Source organism: Pan paniscus, chromosome 5 (assembly GCF_029289425.2).
Source record: "Pan paniscus chromosome 5, NHGRI_mPanPan1-v2.0_pri, whole genome shotgun sequence".
Lineage (NCBI taxonomy): Eukaryota > Metazoa > Chordata > Mammalia > Primates > Hominidae > Pan > Pan paniscus.
The window spans coordinates 117143962-117164651 of record NC_073254.2 but is presented as its reverse complement, the minus strand read 5'-3'; the positions used below and the strand labels follow the sequence as shown (position 1 = coordinate 117164651).

At 39.5% G+C, this 20690-nt stretch overlaps 1 protein-coding gene across 17 annotated transcripts in view; it reads right to left on the bottom strand.

Annotated features, from left to right (window-relative positions):
- KLHL32 (kelch like family member 32) overlaps positions 1 to 20690 on the bottom strand; it is a 256154-nt gene that overhangs the window by 29423 nt on the left and 206041 nt on the right. For 10 of the 17 annotated variants that reach the window (XR_008955685.2, XM_055113968.2, XM_003824366.6 and 7 more), the window contains one exon: positions 7262 to 7988. The exons of 3 other annotated variants lie outside the window; for them this stretch is intronic. Coding sequence is in view for 13 of the 14 variants with exons in the window: in XM_055113968.2 (XP_054969943.1) it covers positions 7262 to 7988 (727 nt within the window). In the remaining variant the exon portion in view is untranslated. Of the gene's footprint in view, positions 1 to 7261; positions 7989 to 20690 lie in introns of those variants that run through there. 4 more of the 17 variants (XM_055113973.2, XM_055113974.2, XM_057302567.2 and 1 more) reach the window with 1 other exon arrangement.

Sequence of the window (20690 nt, the reverse complement as noted above, 5' to 3'; positions counted from 1 at the left end):
TTAAGAAAATGTGGCACATATACACCATGGAATACTATGCAGCCATAAAAAATGATGAGTTCATATCCTTTGTAGGGACATGGATGAAATTGGAAACCATCATTCTCAGTAAACTATCGCAAGAACAAAAAACCAAACACCACATATTCTCACTCATAGGTGGGAATTGAACAATGAGATCACATGGACACAGGAAGGGGAATATCATACTCTGGGGACTGTGGTGGGGAGGGGGGAGGGGGGAGGGATAGCATTGGGAGATATACCTAATGCTAGATGACGAGTTAGTGGGTGCAGCGCACCAGCATGGCACATGTATACATATGTAACTAACCTGCACAATGTGCACATGTACCCTAAAACTTAAAGTATAATTAAAAAAAAAAAAAAAAAAAAAAAAAATTAACATATTCTGGCAAAAAAAAAAAAAAAAAAAAGAACTATGACAGAATAAATTTATGTTGTGTTAAGCTACTAAAAAAAAAAAAAAAAAAAAACAACTGGTAACCTGTGTGGTTTGGTGGGAAAAGCATGGTCTAAAGAACCAGAGACACAGAGTTCAAATTCTAACTCTGTCAGCTATAAGCTGTGTGATCTGCGGAGTCATTTAACCTCTTCAAGCCTCATTTCCTGGGCAGTGATGTGAGGGTAAATCAACAAAGTGCAACTTATTCAGGATACAGGTAAGACAGTTTAGGATGAAAGCTTTGTTAATTATTTGGAGAATGTAGGTGATCTGATTGCTTTCTTTCCTTTAAATCATTTAGCTCTCTAACAAGCATTGTAGAATACTACATTTCTGTTTGTTTTCCACCTCAGTTCAATACTAGAGTAGCTTTGTTTTCATCTCTTTCAGATGGGGGGTAGGAAAGATTGGGGCACAAGTGAAAAAAAGAAAAAGTAACTTCTGGTGGCAGCTGGTTGCTAGGATCTAAAGCAACAAAGATTTAATTCTTCATGGACATTCTAATTCACTAGGAACTTTTAAGTGGATGTGCCAAGTTATCCACCTCCTAACCTCTACCAGGCAAGTGGCTTCCTCACATCATGGCCGCCTCCAGGGACAACAAGGGGGCATTCTCTTATTACTTACTCCCACAACACACACTTTTCTCCCTCAAGCAAATCTTCAGCTCTTGCCTCTCACCTAACTGAGATCCTAGCTTGCTGAACTCCTTCCAGGAGGATTCTCTGGACTATTCCAGTCTCATAACCTTTCATCATGAGTGAATCCACAGATCTGCCTTCTTCAGTCCTCTGCTGAGCACCATAAAACGACAGAAATTTGAAAACAGAGCCACTACAGTTTTGTGGTTTCCAAGGTTAGTGTGGATTCTGAACACCTATTTTTCTTTACCTGTTAATTCCCTCTGTTTTCTCTCAGAGGCTTATTCCAAGGTCACTCTCCTCAGGCCCTCTACTTAGTCCTGACAGGCACAATCTCGACAGACCTGTTTCTCATTTGAATCAATCTACAAGAAACCTCCTCAGGTTCCTGCCCCTCACCTGTGAGCTTACCTAGGTTCACACCCATAATTATCTCCTTCCCTCCAGGCTTAAGGGTCCTTCCCTTCTCATGTTCAAGACCTAACCCCTGCCCAGTTCCTTGCCTTTCAGGACACTGTCTGTTTTCAATATTGTATCCTCAGGACTCTTCACTGTTCCTGGTACCTGGGAAATGCTCTCAGCGTTTACCAGCCAAATGGATGCCCCTCCTCCCTACACCTTCAATTTCACTCTCTTTCCTTAGTAATATATATGCTCGGTGCACTTGCATCCTTAAACAAACAAAATCCCTCCTTCACCTCTGGATTTCATCTTCTAGCTACTCAGCCAAATTCCCCTCTTGCTTCCTTTTCTCAGCCAACTCCCCTCTTTCTTCCTTTCTTTCCTTCTTAATCTCCTTTATTCTTACTAAAGCCAAAATGCTATTTATTAATTTATAATGAAAAAATGAGGCTGTTACATGAACTAAAATATGTGAACAACTAAAAACAGCACATTCTCTCCCTATATGTATACAGGAAGCCAGACTGTTAATTGTAAAGTTGTCTGATAAGCTCAGATTCGGGGAATGAAGTTTAGAAAATATGCTTGTTCATTAGTATTAGACTAAGAAAGGCTTTATCCTAACTTTTTGCCAAAGTAGTCTGCACCTGGGGTTTCTATTTCCTCACTTTTCAATCATACCTTAAACTACTGTATTCTAGTTTCCACCTTCTTCCAATTCCCTGAAACTGCTTTCACTACAATTTTCCCAATTAAAAAATGCAGTGGAAATATTTTGGACCTTGATATCCCTGTAGTGTTTCCCAAACTTCTGCCCTTAGCCCCTTTCCAGACAAACTCTTATCCATCTCTCTTGTCACACTCTCTGCCTCCTCCTCCTATTATCTCACTTAGATTTGCTCTGAGAAACCAAAGGAAAGATCTTCTCTCTGAGTCTGAGAAGAGGGGGTTTTGAGGAAAGTGAAGAAGTTCCAGCCAGTGAAGGAAAGGGGTGAGAGAGTAGCAGTAGGGGATAGAGAGGGCTGAGAGTGCCACTGTGCGTGATGTGCTGAGAATATACCCATATCAAGCCCTTCTGCTAATTGTCCTCCTCCCACAGGTAGAGCCACCTAGGTACAGGGACAGAACAAGCAGATTACTGGGTTTGTCAAACACTGCATGTTTCCCAGAGGACAAGATAATTATTGAAGTGATTGGACCATGAAGTTCAAGTGGGAGGACAGGGAGGAGTTAATGGATAATAGAAAGTAGCCAATGGACCCGCAGCTAAGTTAGGCACCTCCAGGGTTAAAATGATTCCTCAATTATTTTAGGTGCTACCTTTCCTGCCTTCTGCAATAGTCACTCCCTGCTTTGCACTACTTTTGTACTTTGGAAAGACTTCTGCTGTCACCCTCTAATTACCTGTTTAAAAGTCTGTTCCCTCTACTATATGCTACTTTAATGCTCCAGCACTATCCCGGAACAGGACTTGGAGAGGTTAGGAACTTGAGCTCAGCATCTCATCATGGATAAGAAATGCAGCACAAGTTTTGTGTGTGTGTGACCACGGTCTGTGGTCTCAGTGCACCACAACTCAGCCTCTGCTATGCCTGCTGTTAGTTCCCAATATTTTGTCTACAATTCTTTTTTTTTTTTTTGAGATGCAGTTTTGCTCTTCTTGCCCAGGCTGGAGTGCAGTGGTGTGACCTCGGCTCACTGCAACCTCCACCTCCCGGGTTCAAGCAATTCTCCTGTCTCAGCCTCCCAAGTAGCTGCGATTACAGGCGCCCGCCACCATGCCCGGCTAATTTTTGTATTTTTAGTAGAGATGGGGTTTCACCATGCTGGACAGGCTGGTCTCGAACTCCTAAACTCAGGCGATCTGCCCGCCTTGGCCTCCCAAAGTGCTGGGATTACTGGCGTGAGCCACTGCACCCGGCCTTTGTCTACAATTCTCAAGATGTAAGTAAAACAATATCTGCAAAAAGATAAGGCAATTATATTTTTAAATGTTAATAAAATTTTACATTATTTTAATTAATACTAGAAAAACCCAAGTCCTGTTAGTAGCTTTGAATAAATTAAAGTTATTTAAAATGGGGCAATGCAAACTTCATATAGATTTAATCAAGATGAAAATACACATAGCTTCTAGGGAGTTAAGCCTTAACAAATGTCCTTTCCTTAATGAAATATCTGAAAAATTATTTGATTGCCAGCTCCTAGAGGGCAGGAAGTATGCTTGCTAAATTAATTTCATGTATCTGTGACTCAGCACTATACTTTACAAGGATGTGGCATTCACCAAGAGAATCAAGAAAGCACTAAATATTGCTTTTGAGTAAATGCAATAACATTTGTCTTATTTTTATAGTTTTAAAGCACTAACTTTGCAGTTAGCCTCTTATTTTGCTATCATTTGATGAAAATGAAAAAAATAAGCTGTTCTTCATGATGAGCTCAGGATTAATTTTCCCTCACACACACAAAAAGGTTCTTTTTAGTAATTCACAAACTATATCTTCCAACAGACAGCATATATTTTAAAAACACAGCTGTAGGATATTTAAGAGCTTATTTTACCTTGATACTGTGAATTTCAAATCAAAATGGTATGGAACACTTGTGAATTGGGTCACAATGTCAAACGCTACAGGAGCCTGCAAAATTCGACTCTAACATATTTAATTAAATGCTAATGGATATGTACACACAGCATGATTTTCTGGATTCCTTTCGGCTTGTCATAATTTTAAAAACTATAAACAGGTTTCAAGATTTCCTGACCCCAAAATGGACCAAAATGGGGGAGAGGTGTGGAGAGGGAGTGAGCACGCTGGAAATGTCAAGTCTCTAAAGAAACATTCATTCTGTGTTCTAGAGAGCAGAACCAAGACCCTAAAATCCACCTTCTATAATCCATACTACCCCCACCTCAGGCAAAGTTTGCAAAATACCAGAAGGATGCCAATGACGCAATCCCCATCAATTAAATTGGAAATACATGATTATTTGGTAAAGGATAAGGAATAGCCTCAAACATTTTCATCTGCTCCAATAAATCAGGTTACACTCCCAACTCAGTGATAGGCAGGGTGAACTATACCTGTATTTTTGTTAAGGGGCCCATTAGCAAATCTAGTCACCCCTCCCTATTCATGGTTAGATTCACAATTGATTTATCATAAGCTGGGCCTGAGGAAAGAGGCAGACGACTGAAGGTATTAGAAATGTCACTGGCGATTTCCTCTTCTTTCCAATTAAAGATATTGTACTGTACACAGCAAAGTGAGTTTCTCATCTCAAGTACACAGTAGGGAGAAACAAACCTGAGAAAATTGTGATTGTTTTCATTAAGTTTGGTTAACAGAGGCAGCATATATTAGTGCAAAAGAAGAACAAAGAAAATGTATTTCCTTTCACAGTAGGAGAAAAACAAAGTGAGATAGCAATAAGAATCTGTAATAGGTTGATAGATTTAATAAAATGGAAAAGGAAACATATAGACATATATTGAAAGGGAAGTCAGCTTGATACCAGGACGATGGATCTAGCCAGTCTAAGAGGAGCTTCTGTGCTTTCTTAAGGCCTCACTGAAGAAGGTATTAAATCATCATATCTTTAAGACTATGTAAGGGAAACCCCAGCATTCTTTTACAAGCTAGGTTTACAGCCAAAACACAAGGAATATTTATTAAAATATTTATGAGAAATTCATACAAAACTTAGAAAATGCAGTGCAAAATTTAGGAATACAGTATATTAATAATATATGAAACTAAATGAGTCAATGGAAGGAATGTCAATTGGGAGAAAACATAAATGGCATTGATTTCATAAACCCATCGTTGTTTTGCCATCCAAGACAAGTACAGATCTGTTCCTTCTGTTAGCAAAGACTTATTTGCTGCCTAGCTTGAAATTTCTCCAGCACAGCTAAAAGAATATAGTCTTGGTGGTTATTAACTGTTGAAATATACATTTAAAGAAAAAGGAACAGTAATTAGATAAATGAGGTTTTAATTTAAATATATCTACATATACTAACATACATACTTGTTTCTAATGTTTCTTTGGTATAGAGCCAGTAAATGTTGGGTCCACTTCATCTGTCTGCTTCCTTAGTCCTAGTCTTCCCTTCATTCATTAATTTATTGAGCACTTAAACCCTGATGTGAGCTAGGTTCTGTCAATAAAAATCAGTGAATTGCCAATAACTGAGGCACCGCTCAGAGAAGCTGAGCCTGTGACTATCTTCCTGGTTATTGAGGACAGCAGAAGAACAAACAGTCAAAGTCCAAATGAATTTAAAGAAGTGCAAGGGAGAATTTTGTCAGAGCAGGTGTTAGAACACTAGAGACGATTATTGAGGAAAGCTGAGAAGCCTTTGCAGGTGTACTTAAAAGTAATGATTTCTTCTAAGTACAAACATCAGGGTTATTCTTAATATTTAAGTTTTTTACCCTTTCTATTCCTCTTAGTGCTTGATGACACAGAAATCCAACAAGTTCCATTTGGGTTACAATATGAGTATCTTCCAACTGGGAGAAAATGCAGCTTTCTTCCTGATAGAAAAACCTTTCAAAGGAGAACACTTAGGGCCTTTCTCAAAACTAAGATTGAAAACACATGTTGATAATGTGATGTTGATAGCATATGCCTCACAGACTCCTTCTGTATAAGCAAAAAGGCAGCCCAGAGGGGTGTGACAGGTCTGTGGATGTAGAGAAAACAAGATTGGCAAGGAGTAGTTAACTGTGGATTTTGGGTTGTGGGTACATGGGGTTCATTATTCTAGTCTCCCTACTTTTTCCATAATGAAAAGGTTTTCAAAAGAGATGAAAAGGTAAACTAGAGCTCAAATTGTACCATCAGTAAAAACAGGAGAGTAAATAGGAATGAAGGGTTAGAATGGCACAAGTAACTACCATTCACAGATAATTAAAAACAAACAAACTTTGTTTTAGGCTGGGCACAGTGGCTCACGCCTGCAATCCCAACACTTTGGGAGGCCAAGACTGGTGGATTGCTTGAGCTCAGGAGTTCGAGGGCAGCCTGGGCAATGTAGTGAAACCCTGCCTCGACAAAAATTACAAAAATTAGCTGGGTGTGGTGGTGTGCTCCTGTAGTCCCAGCTATTTGGGAGGCTGAGGTGGGAGGATCACTTGAGCCTGAGAGGTGGAGGTTGCAGTGAGTCGAGATGGCACCACTGCACTCCAGCCTGGGTAACAGAGTGAGACCCTATCTGAAACAGCAACAACAACAACTTTGTTTTGGTAACTTAAATCCCTTCTCTCAATGCACAGCATAGTGATTACTTGGATATATACCTATTGCTATACCCAGAAAAATGGATTAACTGGGCTTATACTTCTCTTGCCTTGTCTTTGATGAAATGGCTCTAGTCAGGTAGCCAGGGGTGAAAGAAAAAGCAAAGGACCTAGATAAACCACAAGCTGTGCAATACAATCCATGAATAATCAAGAGCTGACAGGAGAAGTTCTGGTAGGAAAAAAACAGTTGTGATGGACCAACAATTTCCACCTTGAATTTTTATTCCATTAGTCACTCAGAAAGTCACAGAAAGGCGTATTATTTCCAATTACATTGCTCTCTAGAGTAGGTGCTCAATAAATGAATGTTAATTAGCTAAAATGGCATGCTTGGTTCAATCTTTCAATTACACATGGCCAAGTATTAAAGCTTGACTTTTAAATATATACCACAATGAAAGTGTGTTTTGATAAATCCAACATGAGGTATGTTCTACCTGATATCCAAAGAAGACCATCAGCCACATATCCAGCATGGCATGAAAGGGATCTGTCAAAGGACTGAACAAAAGTCCATTTGTTCTTCTTGGGGCAATATCGCTCAACTGTAGGCAGAACCTGGCGCAGTTCATTTCTGCCCCCAACTGCATAGAGGTATTCCTCCATGGCACCCAGCACAAAATGCTCCCGGCAGTTTTTCATGGGTGCTATCTCTGCCCAGGAATTACTGCGGGGATCATAGCGACAGGCAGTCCTCACAGCACACGTCCGGCCACTGGCATGCTCAACTTCCCCTCCTGCCACAAACAGGAAGTCCCCCATGACTGCCACACAATGGTGGCTCCTTCCCACAGGCATGGGAGCCAGCTCACTCCAGTTGGCAATGGCAGCTATGAGAGCATTCTCCTGATCAACAGGATTGAAGTACCGAAGTTCCTTGACCTTGCAGACCTCGCGCTTTTTCCCACCAATGATATACAGAGTGTCTGACTGGAACCGTGGTTTGGTCCTGCGAGTCTGCCAGACAGGCTGTGCATAGATGCTCTGGTGGTATTCCAGGGCCTCGTTGACAAGGGCTGTTGCAGTCTCACTTGCTTGGACAAGGGGGTGGGACAGGGCAACTGTATGGAGAGTATCCACATCCATTAGGCCAAAGCGGATGTATTGCAGGAGCTCGTCCATGTACTGGTAGTGGCAGTTGTGTTCCAACCACCTCACAGCTAGCTGAAACAGAGGGAAGTGAGATGAGAGGAGACACAAAGGTAAGAAAGAAAGAGAGAAAGCAACAGCATATAGGTAGGTTACCTGTATTCTTCCAGGCAGGTAATAATACAAACTTTCTTACAAACAGTATAACTGGAATATTTTGAAGCCCATGTGAGGAACTTTTTTTCTGTCTCAGCAAAGACACAAAAGCACTCAAGACATTGCTGTAGGGGTAAGAAACAATGTGAAGCAACACTGATGGGGGCTTCAGATACCATTTGGGGTGAACAGTAATTGATTTTCAAAGAATGAAAATACTGTTGTGAAACAGCCTGTTCCCTTATGTTTCATGCATAAGAGGCTCAGTACACCCCACCACCAGGAAATGTCAATGGTGGGAGGTGTCATCAAAGCTCAGGTAATATATGTCAACCCATAAGCCAAGGTGCTGTATCAATATGAGTAACGTAAGAAAATATGTGATCATCTGAGACCACAGGGTGTACTTGAGAGAAAATCAACATAACACTAGCAGAATGATTTAGAAAGAAAAAAGACTCCCCCTCCCACCCCACATCCCTTTAGTAGGTATAACAGTCAGGAAGCAAGAAAAGAAAAAGTAAGATTCTAACCTATTAATTTTTCTCTCAATTAACTTTTACGTTGAAGACAGTTGTAATTTGCACATGTAAGATACTGGAAATTTGTTAGAGTCATTTACACAAAAACAGAATATAGAGGAGATCATCTTTGTATTATGAACATAATAGCAGAATGTAATCCTAACCTTTTTATTCCTTTCAGATCTCTTCTAAGAAGGAAAGGAGTTATAACATTTTGATATGAGCAAAGAGAATTTCTTAAAACTAAAGCAGGTACATTGTCATACATAATAAAAATTATTGTTTAATTTTGTTATTTATAATAATTTTATAAATAAAATTACATATTTATTATTAAATAATAAAGAATATTGTTTCATTTTGTTATTTATGACAATGTACCTGCTTTAGTTTTAAGAAATTCTCCTTTTTTTTTAAATTAAAAAAATTCATCAGGGCCAGGCATGGTGGCTCACGCCTGTAATCCCAGCACTTTGGGAGGCCTAGGCAGGCAGATCAAGAGGTCAGGGGTTTGAGTCCAGCCTGGCCAACATGGTGAAACCCTGTCTCTACTAAGACTACAAAAATTAGCTGGGCGTGGTGGCACGTGCCTGTAGTCCCAGCTACTCGGGAGGCTGAGGCAGGAGAATTGCTTGAACCCGGGAGGCGGAGCTTACAGTGAGCTGAGATCGCACCATTGCACTCCAGCCTGGGCGACAGAGCAAGACTCCATCTCAGGAAAAAAAAAATCATCAATGAAAAAACCACAATTCATTTATGGAGCACCTAAAGTAATTTAATTAGTGTGACTTAATAGTTAAGTTTGGCAAACCTTCCCACACACCAGCATAATGAAGTATATCTAACATCTCAGTCAACATATTTGATATGAATTATTCTTAGCAGCACTTACATTAAAGTAGATCTCCCAGACAATGTGAATGTGAGTCTGAAGGAATTAGCAGGAAAGAATGAAGCAAAGAAATAGAATATTAAATAATTTTGATAGGGACAGGAGGCAGGAAATTCTGGGCAGAAGAAGGTGGGTCCTCACTGAGGGCCCCACCCTCAAGCCTGGCACCGCAGCCCAAAGTGAGAACATACATTCCTGTTTCATGCTGGAATGTTGACTTTTCCAAAACCACCCATGATCCACCCCACCCTCCATCCTGTACCCATAAAAACCCCTGACACAGCCAGCAGAGAGGAGAAGTGACTGAACATCAAGAGGAGAAGAAGCAGCTAAATGTCAGCGACTATAGTTGGAGAGAAGCGGCTTGACTTCAGAGGGACAGCTTGACAGCATAGCTTCAGAGAGGAGTCCAACAGGGGATGGCCAGACTTCAGGGGAAGATTACCTTCCCACCCCATCCCCTTTCCAGCTCCCCTTTCTACTAAGAGTCACTTTCATTGGCAATAAAATCCCCCACATTTACCGTCTTCAACTTGTTTGTGTGACTTCATTCCTCCTGCACGCCAGACAAGAACTCAGGTGCCAAGAGGGTGACCCTCCACTGAGCTGTTAATATTTAAGCCATCCACAGATGGCAAAGATAAAAGAAGGTGTACCGTAACACTCCTTCTGGAGCTTTGGGGGCTACAGGCACTCCCCACTAGATGCTGTGGTGGGGCCTGCACAGAGTTTTGCTCCTGCCAGTGCCCAAAAGCACTTGCCAGGTCCTGCACTCACTCACCTGCATGTTCCCTCCCATGAGGGGTTGGGTGCAGCGGGTTCGAGTGAGTGAAGTTTACCTCTGCTGGCACTGAAGTGGCTGGCTAGCTCCAGCACCCACATTCCAGTTCCTGCCCGTGAAGGGGTCAGGGAAACTGGAGGCCCGCCCAGGATCTTCCTCTGGGAGCCTGCCTAGGATACATCAGAAGGGTGAGTAAAATGCAGATCTGTCTCTTCTTGTCCTCAGACTTTCTTCTGAGCTATGCCTCTTGCAGGGGACAGGATGCAACACTGCCATCTCTCTCTTTCCTGCAGGTGAAAGGAATGTTGGCTCTGTTTCCCTTCATGGAGGCTTAGCCACCATGTGGGACCAGAATAAAGTCCTGGGGCAACTGAAGGCATCTGGCCAAGGCCACTCCTCAGTGTTGCTGGAAGGGCCCTGGACTGGACCCAGTCCCAGATGTAACAGGTGGTTGGCTAAGACCCCCCCCCAGACTTTTCTGTGGTATCTTTCCTTTCTTCCTTTGTGGTTTGAAATGGCTCCTTATCTGTTCTTTTATAATGTTAAGGTTTTGCTACAAACTTCAGAAATGTTACTAAGTAGAATAAGCATTTGGCCCAGCAATCAGCTAAGCAATTCAGAACAATGTGAATTGCCACAACCATCCCCACACCAACAGCAGCAGGCTTCTGTTTTGAGTTTGCCCCTGCCGGCACCGAAATAGCCAGCTAGCTCCATCGCCCGTGCTCCGGTTCCCACCTGCAAAGCTGTCAAGGAAAATATCCTGCTTCAATTTTATCGTGCTTTACTTCCTTTTTGAACCATGGAATCAGGATTCTGGGCTTCCCTGTTCAGATAACAGATTTTACTGGGGGATCAGGGGAAATGTACTGAGGGAGGGAAGAGGAAATGTGGTATTCTCAGACCACTGCTCCTTGGCAAACACAAACTGGGTTTTCAACCTGGTGAAAAGAATCACTAAACTCTCTAAGGCACTAGATGATTTCAGACATTCAGAGTTTCTGCATCCAGTTGAAAAAGGGCTCCAGAAAGGCAAGATGCATTTTGGGCTTGTCTTTTTAGTTTTCTGAATGAAGTGAACGTGGAAGTGAATTCACTTCTGCTACGTCATGAATTGCATCTCTTAATGAGTGACAGAGTGAGAGAAATGAAAAAGGAAATGTCGCTAGGTGCCAAGGAGGCAGACACGGTAGAGGTCAAACAAGCGATACACTCTAGATGCTTTTATAGAAGGTAGCATTTTTAACTAAATAAGATACCAACCTGACAAAAAATTATCTATGTATGGTAATATCTGCAATAATCAAAGATATTGCAAAAGAAATGAGTGATATGGAAAAATGGTACTCATCAATCACCAGGTCTCTGCCAGAAGTGGAGACAGTTCCCACATGCTGCACCCTAGATTTTCTCTACCCTAATCTTGGAATTTTCAAGACACGGGGTTCCAATTATTTCTGGGGAGATTGTTCAGCAACTTGATAAATAATTTTCCACTCTTTGCCCACAGTGTTTTTAAAAGTTCTCAGGGATAAAGTCATCCGGCTCAAGGTCATTTCTTATGCACCAGGGAAAAATTTCTGAAACGTAATATTTGCTATTGTTCCTAATTTAGTCAAGTAATTCTAGCTGATATTGCTTTGCTCTGCAACCAATTTCTTGGCATTCTTATATCCTTACAGTTCTGCATCCACATAGATACTACCAGAAACAGCACTAGAGACATTAGATAAATATCCATGTCTCCATAGGCTCTTTTTATAGCATAGTGCTGCCCATTTAATTATTTTTCTCTCTCCTCATAAATCAGCTCTTCCTATGCCATAATCAATCTTCTAGCCCATCTCTGAACACCCTCCAGTTTATCTTAATCTTTCTAGCAAGCAGTGTTACTAACTGCATGAGAAGCACACAAGCCTCAACTAAGCTATGCTTTTAAGAAAATCTCTAAAGAATAAAATTAGCCATGGAACGGTGACCACTGTGATCTATTACTGATTAATTTCTTGTTTGTGGTCTACTATCATCCCACATCACATGTGTCATGATACTTTCCGTGTTCAATTTCTCCAAATACTATGTATTACAGAATATTTTGTGCGTAACTATTAGTTTGCATTTTCTGAGATATTTTTATCTTATTTCTTTCCAACATTTCTAACTTCTCATAGATTTCATATAACTTTCAACTTTTATCATTTATTAATATTTTCAGACTATACAAGTCATCCCTACTTGTTGGGTTTATATTTTTTTCCAGATCAAAGGTGAATCTAATTTACAACTAACCATCTTGTCACCAACTACAAACTTAACATGTACACAAATTACACGGGGGGTTTCTGGTCAAAATGTAGGCTCTCATTCAGCAGGTGGGGGACTGGAGGATGAGGAGTCTGCACTTCCAACAAAGTCCTTGTTGCATATGCCACTGGTCCATGTACCACACTTTGAATAGGAAGTCTTTGGACAGATTTCCATTCATAACAGTATTCTCCTATCAGGCTGTCATGAATTTAGTTACTCTAGGAAGCTGTATTTATTAACTGTTCCATCCACTATGGTAAATTGCTGCCTTATCAGAGGAAATTCACTCTGTTTTTTAAATTTAAGCAGGTATAAATCCAGTGAAGTTGAAGTAATGCTTAAGTTATGATATAAGATACTTAATTAGCTTAATATTACGGATGAGGTAGCATTTTTTGAGACCTTGGTTCTATATAGTCTATAAATCGATGGCTGATTCTGACAACATAAAGTAAGCCATAGAAACACTCTGCATTTTTGCCTTTGCAATAATAAACACATAAATGTAAAAGTGTTACTGTGCTCTGTTTTTACGTTCATAAGAATCTAAAGGAGAAACCCCACTGAAATCTCGGATAACTCTTGTTTATTCAAATAAATAATTAAAAAATGGCAAAGAAAATTCAAAACAATGGGCCACTTCAAAATCACCTCTGTGCTGTGAACCTCATCTAACACTATTCACTGCCATGCTGGTGGAGGGAATCCTGGAGCCCATTTAAGGAGCTTAAAGACTACTACAGTAAGAGGAAAGCTGATTTATCATTGGGGCATCATAGAACACAAAGACAACAGTTAGCTTTGTGGTATATTTCGGTGCTTAAGCTTGAAAAAAATTATTCTTGGAACTGGTGGCTTTTAAAATAATGGCATTACACTGAGAAAGCACAACTCAGGGTAAGCTGAATCCTATTCTATCTTATTTATTCTGGCATACTGAAATCCCTATCACCATAAACTCTAGGATTTAATGGGGAAGAAAATGGAGCATGCAGCATTTTTGGTGGCCAAGCCAGCAAGAGTGGAAAAGAAACAACAGATTCAGTTTAGGAGGACATTATGAAAGAGTGCTTAGGAAACATGGCCATTAGGTAAGACATTTCCTAAACCACCTGCAACACAGCAGACCGTCATTTCCATGTACAACAGGAGGTCTCTCAAGCACCATGCCTGACCCAATTCATCTGACCACAATGGAGAATTGTTCCTTCCTAAAAGGAACATTAGCTACAGCTTAATCCAACTTCAAACCAATTGATCCTCAGATATTTGCTAAGAACAGCACCTGACCCACAGTTTGCTATACATACTTGTGGCATAAATGGAAAATTCGGTTTTTAGGCTATTTCTCAGATTCTCTTACACAAATAGTATCAAATCCTTTATTCACACATACATACACACATATTTATTTATCTATCACAGGCTTCAGTTTTCTATTTTATTATCTCATCTTTATGGCTTTTTTTTTTTTTTTTTTTTTTTTTTTTTTTTTTTTTTTTGAGACGGAGTCTCGCTCTGTCACCAGGCTGGAGTGCAATGGCACCATCTCGGCTCACTGCAAGCTCCGCCTCCCGGGTTCACGCCATTCTCCTGCCTCAGCCTCCCGAGTAGCTGGGACTACAGGCGCCCGCTACCAGGCCCGGCTAATTTTTTGTATTTTTAGTAGAGACGGGGTTTCACCGTGTTAGCCAGGATGGTCTCGATCTCCTGACCTCGTGATCCGCCCGCCTCGGCCTCCCAAAGTGCTGGGATTACAGGCGTGAGCCACCGCGCCCGGCCCTTTATGGCTTTCTTATAAGGCCTTTATAAGCCCTCAAGGCTCCACACTGCAGCATACAGTGCCCTAAACTTAGATTCATAAGCCCTTGTTTTCTTCCCTCACATGTTTGGTGTTGGCCACTTCTATTTGAGATTCTTGGCAAAGCAATAAGCATTGCAGTGTTTTAAACCTTCAAATAAATTATAAAATATTTGATCAAGAAGAAAGCTGAGTCCACTTGGCTCAAGCTTTTCAATTTTACAAATGGAAATCAAAACCAGACAAGTTAACCGACTTAACCCAAGTCATACAATGAATTAGCAGAAAAGCTAGAACTAGAAACTAAGTTTTTAACTTATACAATGTATTTTTAAATTATATCTACTTGTCATTATTTTTCCATCAATAATTATTTCAAGGGAAAATCCAGGCAAATGCACTAAGTCCAAACATAACTTCTTTTTTTTTTTTTTTGAGATGGAGTCTTGCTCTTTCCCCCAGGCCGGACTGCAGTGGCGCGATCTCGGCTCACTGCAAGCTCCGCCTCCTGGATTCACGCCATTCTCCTGTCTTAGCCTCCTGAGTAGCTGGGACTACAGGCGCCCACCACCGCGCCCGGCTAATTTTTTGTATTTTTAGTAGAGGCGGGGTTTCACCGTGTTAGCCAAGATGGTCTCGATCTCCTGACCTCGTGATCCGCCCGCCTTCGCCTCCCAAAGTGCTGGGATTACAGGTGTGAGCCACCGCGCCCGGCCCAAAAATAACTTCTATATTCAATAAATTAGAAAAATAAATTCTGCTTTAAAAATAAGAATGTTTTGCTTCAAAATAGGTTGGCAGTATTTTTCAATGAGCCTCATTTATGGATTACTTCAGAAATAAAGACCGTAGGTTTATGATACCAATTAAAGAGTTTGTAATTAAAGAACAAATACTGAGGGGAAAGGACATGTCTTGAGTGTTGAATTACTGCTTCCCTTTTTATGAGAATACATATTTCACATTTAATTTTTTTTTTTTTTTTTTGAGACAGGGTCTCCTCTGTCACCCAGAGTGGAGTGCAGTGGCGCAATCTCAGCTCACTACGACTTCTGCCTCCCAGGCTCAAGCGATTCTCCTGTCTCAGCCTCCCAAGTAGCTGGGATTACAAGCATGCGCCACTACCACCCAGCTAATTTTTGTATTTTTAGTAGAGACGGGGTTTCACCATGTTGGTCAGGCTGGTCTCAAACTACCGACCTCAAATGATCCATCTGCCTTGGCCTCCTAAAGTGCTGGGATTACAAGTGTTAGCCACTGCACCCGGTCTATTTTTTAAATGTATTTTAGTTCTAGATTATTTCTTGTTAACTAAACTTGACCCAAAAATATACAGAACAGATAATCCCTTCCCTTTAGTTTTCTCAGCATATCCCTACTGATTGCAACTCTACAGAGTAGAATATATGATATATAATCCTAAACATAATAGTATAATCCTAAATGCTACAAATGTTGCCCTAGTTCAATTAAAATATGCAATTTAATCATATGTATTTCAGAAATATATCAATTATATGAAAAAAGTTATATTCCTAACATTATCAAGTCCTCATATTGTGATTCTAATTTCTTTATTGTTCATGTGAAACACACTCAGAAGCTGCTGTTTTGATATCTAAAATTCCTGATTCTTTTAAAGAAGTGGATGTTTTGAATTCCAACTGCTTGTATATATCCATATATATTATACACTATGACCCCAAAGGAATGCCAAAACAATGAAAATGTTATTCTCTGATTTCCAGAAAATACATTAATTATGAAGACATCCCAAATTCAAGAATAAACATTATTGCACTCTTCCATAGAACTGTCTTTATATCTTGCAAATATATATAAATACAAGTGCCCTTAAAAAGCAGGTTCTCATCAGATGAGTGATCAAATCTTTTAAAGCAATGCTAACAAAGAATAAAGCCCTATGTCATTGTCTAAAAGTAACAAGTATTTTTTTTTGTCTTGGTCTACAAATATTGTCTTTCACTGAAAGGATGTTCTTATCACAGAGCTCATCATGAAGAGCTGAGTAAGCAATGACTGGTCTTTTTGCTCATAGCCTTTATTCTGCTCCTTGGCCAGGGGCAGCTATTATTATGTTCCTATGTAAAATCTGGTTGCAGATAGCTCTGCTGAAGGTGTACACGGAGCCCTTCTCTTTGCAGAATCCCACGCTGTGAGGCACAAGTGTCCATATCCTTACCAGTCTTGTCATCCCATTGAGGTAAGCCAGGGAACCAGTCTCCCCTCAGTGCACAAAAGGCAGCATAAATTCCACACTTCTGCAAATTCAGAAAAAGACAAAGGAAGGGCACAGGAGCAAGTCAAAAACTCACTCCTGAACCTCCATCAAACAGCAGGGCATGTTGATGAGCTCTTGGGCAACAAGAAGTAGGAAGCCAGGAAAGCATGTTTTAATAGAATGGATGATGATGCATAGACGAATCTTTTCCTTTCTAAACAGAGTATCGAGCATGCTCTTTATCTTCTAATTTGTGTTCTCAAAGGGAAGAGTTCAGTGATCATTCTATATTAAAGTACATTGTTTTATATATTATTTTATAATGCCTTGAATTCTAATAAACATAAAACTTTAGCATGTTACCCTTTTAATATTACATACAGTTTCTTTAAAAATGTGATGTTTCCCTAATGCAAGTGAGCAGGTGTTGCGATTTGCCATGCAATACTACACAGAAGCTCACCTTTTTAATGTGAATCATGTAAGGTGAAATAATGATGTCATAAACCAGAATAGCAACTGCCATAGAGAGAAAAGTATATACTAATAAATAAATGTGACAGATCTTATAGTTACATTCTCTTCCTTGAGACCAAATGAAAAGTTTCAGTTCAAAAAGACAACTTTCCCATAAAATCGAAAATCACCAGAAACTAGGGACGCAGCATCAGAGCATTTTCCTTTACCAGAACAATGAAAATGTTACCATGGAGGAATATTAAAAATTATAACAGTGCTCACCTGAGTGCTATAATTAAAACTGTGTCAACATTTTCCTTGTAAGACAGATCTTTCAAGGGAGATTGCACATTAACCATTATTTAAAGCTGACTACAGACTTATGTAAGACACATAGGCTATTTTTTCTTCTAAGAAATATATTTCAATGGAACCAAATCTGATGAGGCCCGAGGCTCATATACTGTAAGAAAAAAAACCTGACAGATTTTTAAAACAATATTCAGCTTATCACAGATGATAATAATACATTATTTCATTGTTCCTTTAAAACTTTGGGAAATTGAAAGATTGGTAAATGTTATTATGTTCACCTTTAGCATAAGATTTGTTCTCTGGTAATCATCTTTAAACACATTTTTTAAAGTACATACTTCAGAGTTCCAAAAGCGAAAAGCCCTTGCAACTAAAGGTGTCTATTTCCCACAAATGGGGATAAATACACAGGACTGGAAGAACCACAGCAAAAACTACCCTCAGACCTGCCACATGTAAGTTCCAGATATTTAGTGGGGGTGCACGAAAAGTGACCTGAGTTGTCCCTTTGCTCAATCTTATAACAATAACAAAAGAGGATTTATTTAAAAGGTAAATTTTATATCAAGATGAAGAGAAAATCAAGATAGGATAAGAGGTGAGGTTAATAACCTGTGATATTCTCTCTACCTGTGAGATTCAGCCACCAGTGTAAGCTGATCTTTGGAAAGCCAGTATTAAAAGGGCAATGTGAGTATATGGCTGACATTGGATCAGTTATTTGGCTTCTCATTTTTAAAATAAATTAGTTGATGAGAGAGTCTCCTCCTTCTCTAGGATATATGTCACCTATGGATCCACCAAAAATATTTTAAAGTAGAATTCTCTAATTTTCCTAGAGGTGGTAGAGGCAACCAAAATTAATCTAGTACCCAAGTCACAGGTTTCTGTAGCACAGAGAGTTTTGATAAATCTCTTTTCAGAAAAACAAGGTGACTTTTTTTGTCTATAATTCTGTGCTCAGCAGAAATGTCTGCGAGAATGTTTGCATGTATGAAAGTGCACATGCACGTGGGACCAATGCAGAGAACTAGGTTACATCATAGTCACTCTCCCTAGGAAGAACTTTGATCAGATTATATTATGAAACTGAATAATAATACCATCTCTTGTAAAAATAAAATAAAATTTGTGCCAAAGAATACAAATTTCAAATTTATTAAGCTGACTGCTTCAAGGTAATATTGGTTAGAATCCCAGAATAAGATTTTATACATGGCTGGGAGCCTGTAATCCCAGCACTTTGGGAGGCCAAGGTGGGCAGATCACAAGGTCAGGAGATTGAGACCATCCTGGCTAACATGGTGAAACCCCATCTCTACCAAAAATACAAAAAATTACCCAGGTGTGATGGCAGGTACCTATAGTCCCAGCTGCCCAGGAGGCTGAGGCAGGAGAATCGCATGAACCCGGGAAGCGGAGCTTGCAGTGAGCTGAGATCGCACAACTGCACTCCAGCCTGGGTGACAGAGCGAGACGCCGTCTCAAAAAAAAAAAAAAAAAGATAAATTCAAGTTTTAGTAAATTGTTCACATATATTTTACCTCTGGACTGTCTTTAAATGTACCATTCCCTCCATGAGGGAATACAGTGGTATATTTACATTTATATACGTTTATTTATATATAATGGGCATATTTATATCTCTATGTTTATTTATATATAATGGTATATTTATATTTCTTTACCTCGTAGAGGTAAATATACCTTCATGATGGTGGAGGGTGGGAGGAGGGAGAGGAGCAGAAAAAATAACTATTGAGTACTAGGCTTAATATCTGGGTGATGAAATAATCTGTACAAACCCCCATGACATCAGTTTACCTATATAAGAAACCTTCACGTGTACTCCCAAACCTAAAATAAAAGTTATATGTATATATACCATTCCCATCCCATATCTAGTATATACAAAACTTTTAAATGGCGAAAATGTCCTACAGGACAATAAAAAACAGCACCACCCTTGCCAATGATGCCATATGAAAAATGAAACCCATTCTTGGTCTCCTCATATTTGAGCAAAACACATGTACAGTTATAGAATAACACCCTATAATTTCCCTTCAGTGGTTTGATCATAGTCTCTGAGCCAAAAGACAATATTCATCCATCTAGTCATTGATGGCTGGGATTGCATCAGAGCATTACTCAATATTGGATTGATGACAGGAGCCTTCTAAATAAAATGATAGCTCCTGCATATTTATATAACATGTCCTACTAGATGTTGAAGGAACTTTGCATGTGGTCACTGAGATATTCAGCTTATATTGTATAACTACACTGGAAAATGAGAGAAAACCAATTTGGTCAATAAAAGAAAACTCTTCTGTATCACATTGGCAATAGGGACTAGAGTGACCTCATGTGGGTCACAACACCCCTCATTGTTTCCTAGCTACTGCATGCAATAAGGATGCATTACCAGGGTGAAGTCAGCTGAAATGGCCAGGGAAATCCTGATGCTTTTTTCTATCACGAATTGGTATATGCCTATAGAGGTAAATCTGACACAAGGAAAAGAATACAGGACTTGATGTCAAAAGACCCATTTCTGCAACCTATTTGTGCATTTATGAAAAACCAACATACTGATACTCAGTTTTATCAACATACTGATACTCAGCAAAACAAGTATGATAATACCTATGTCATAGGGTTCTACAGAAGACTGAATGCGATCAGACATGTGAAGGTGCCTGGTAAACTGATATTTAGACAATGTACAGAATTTATATGATGGCAATATGCCTCCAAGAGATGAAGGTATTCCCCAATATAATTATCCTTTTGAATTCATGATAAAGCCATCACATGCAGACCATTTTTATGTAATACAACATTGTGTGTTAGTGATGTAAGTTTTGAGAGATTGCTATAGTTGATAAGAAATTTGCTATACAGTATTAAATACTTCACATATTTAAAGTGATAATAAAACCATGGCAGCACAACAGATTATAAACTAGCTCTTATGATTAACCATATTTCACACAAATAAACTCAGTAATTCTAATCCAGTAATTTAAGTTCTGTGGCTTTGTTAAATTCAATGTTGGAGAAGCATGAACGAATGCATGAATGAATGAATGAATGAAAAGGGAGAGACAGACTGAAACCCAGTTGTTTTTGTACAATACTCAGCATATAAGTCACTTTCATCACTTGGCTTGGATCTCCCATTACAAACACTTCTCGTTTTCTTAAGTGTCCATTATATGTCAGAAACTTGGTGAGAAAGATTCTAATCAGTGTATATCAACGTTCTCATTTGCCATTCACTTCCATTAATATCAT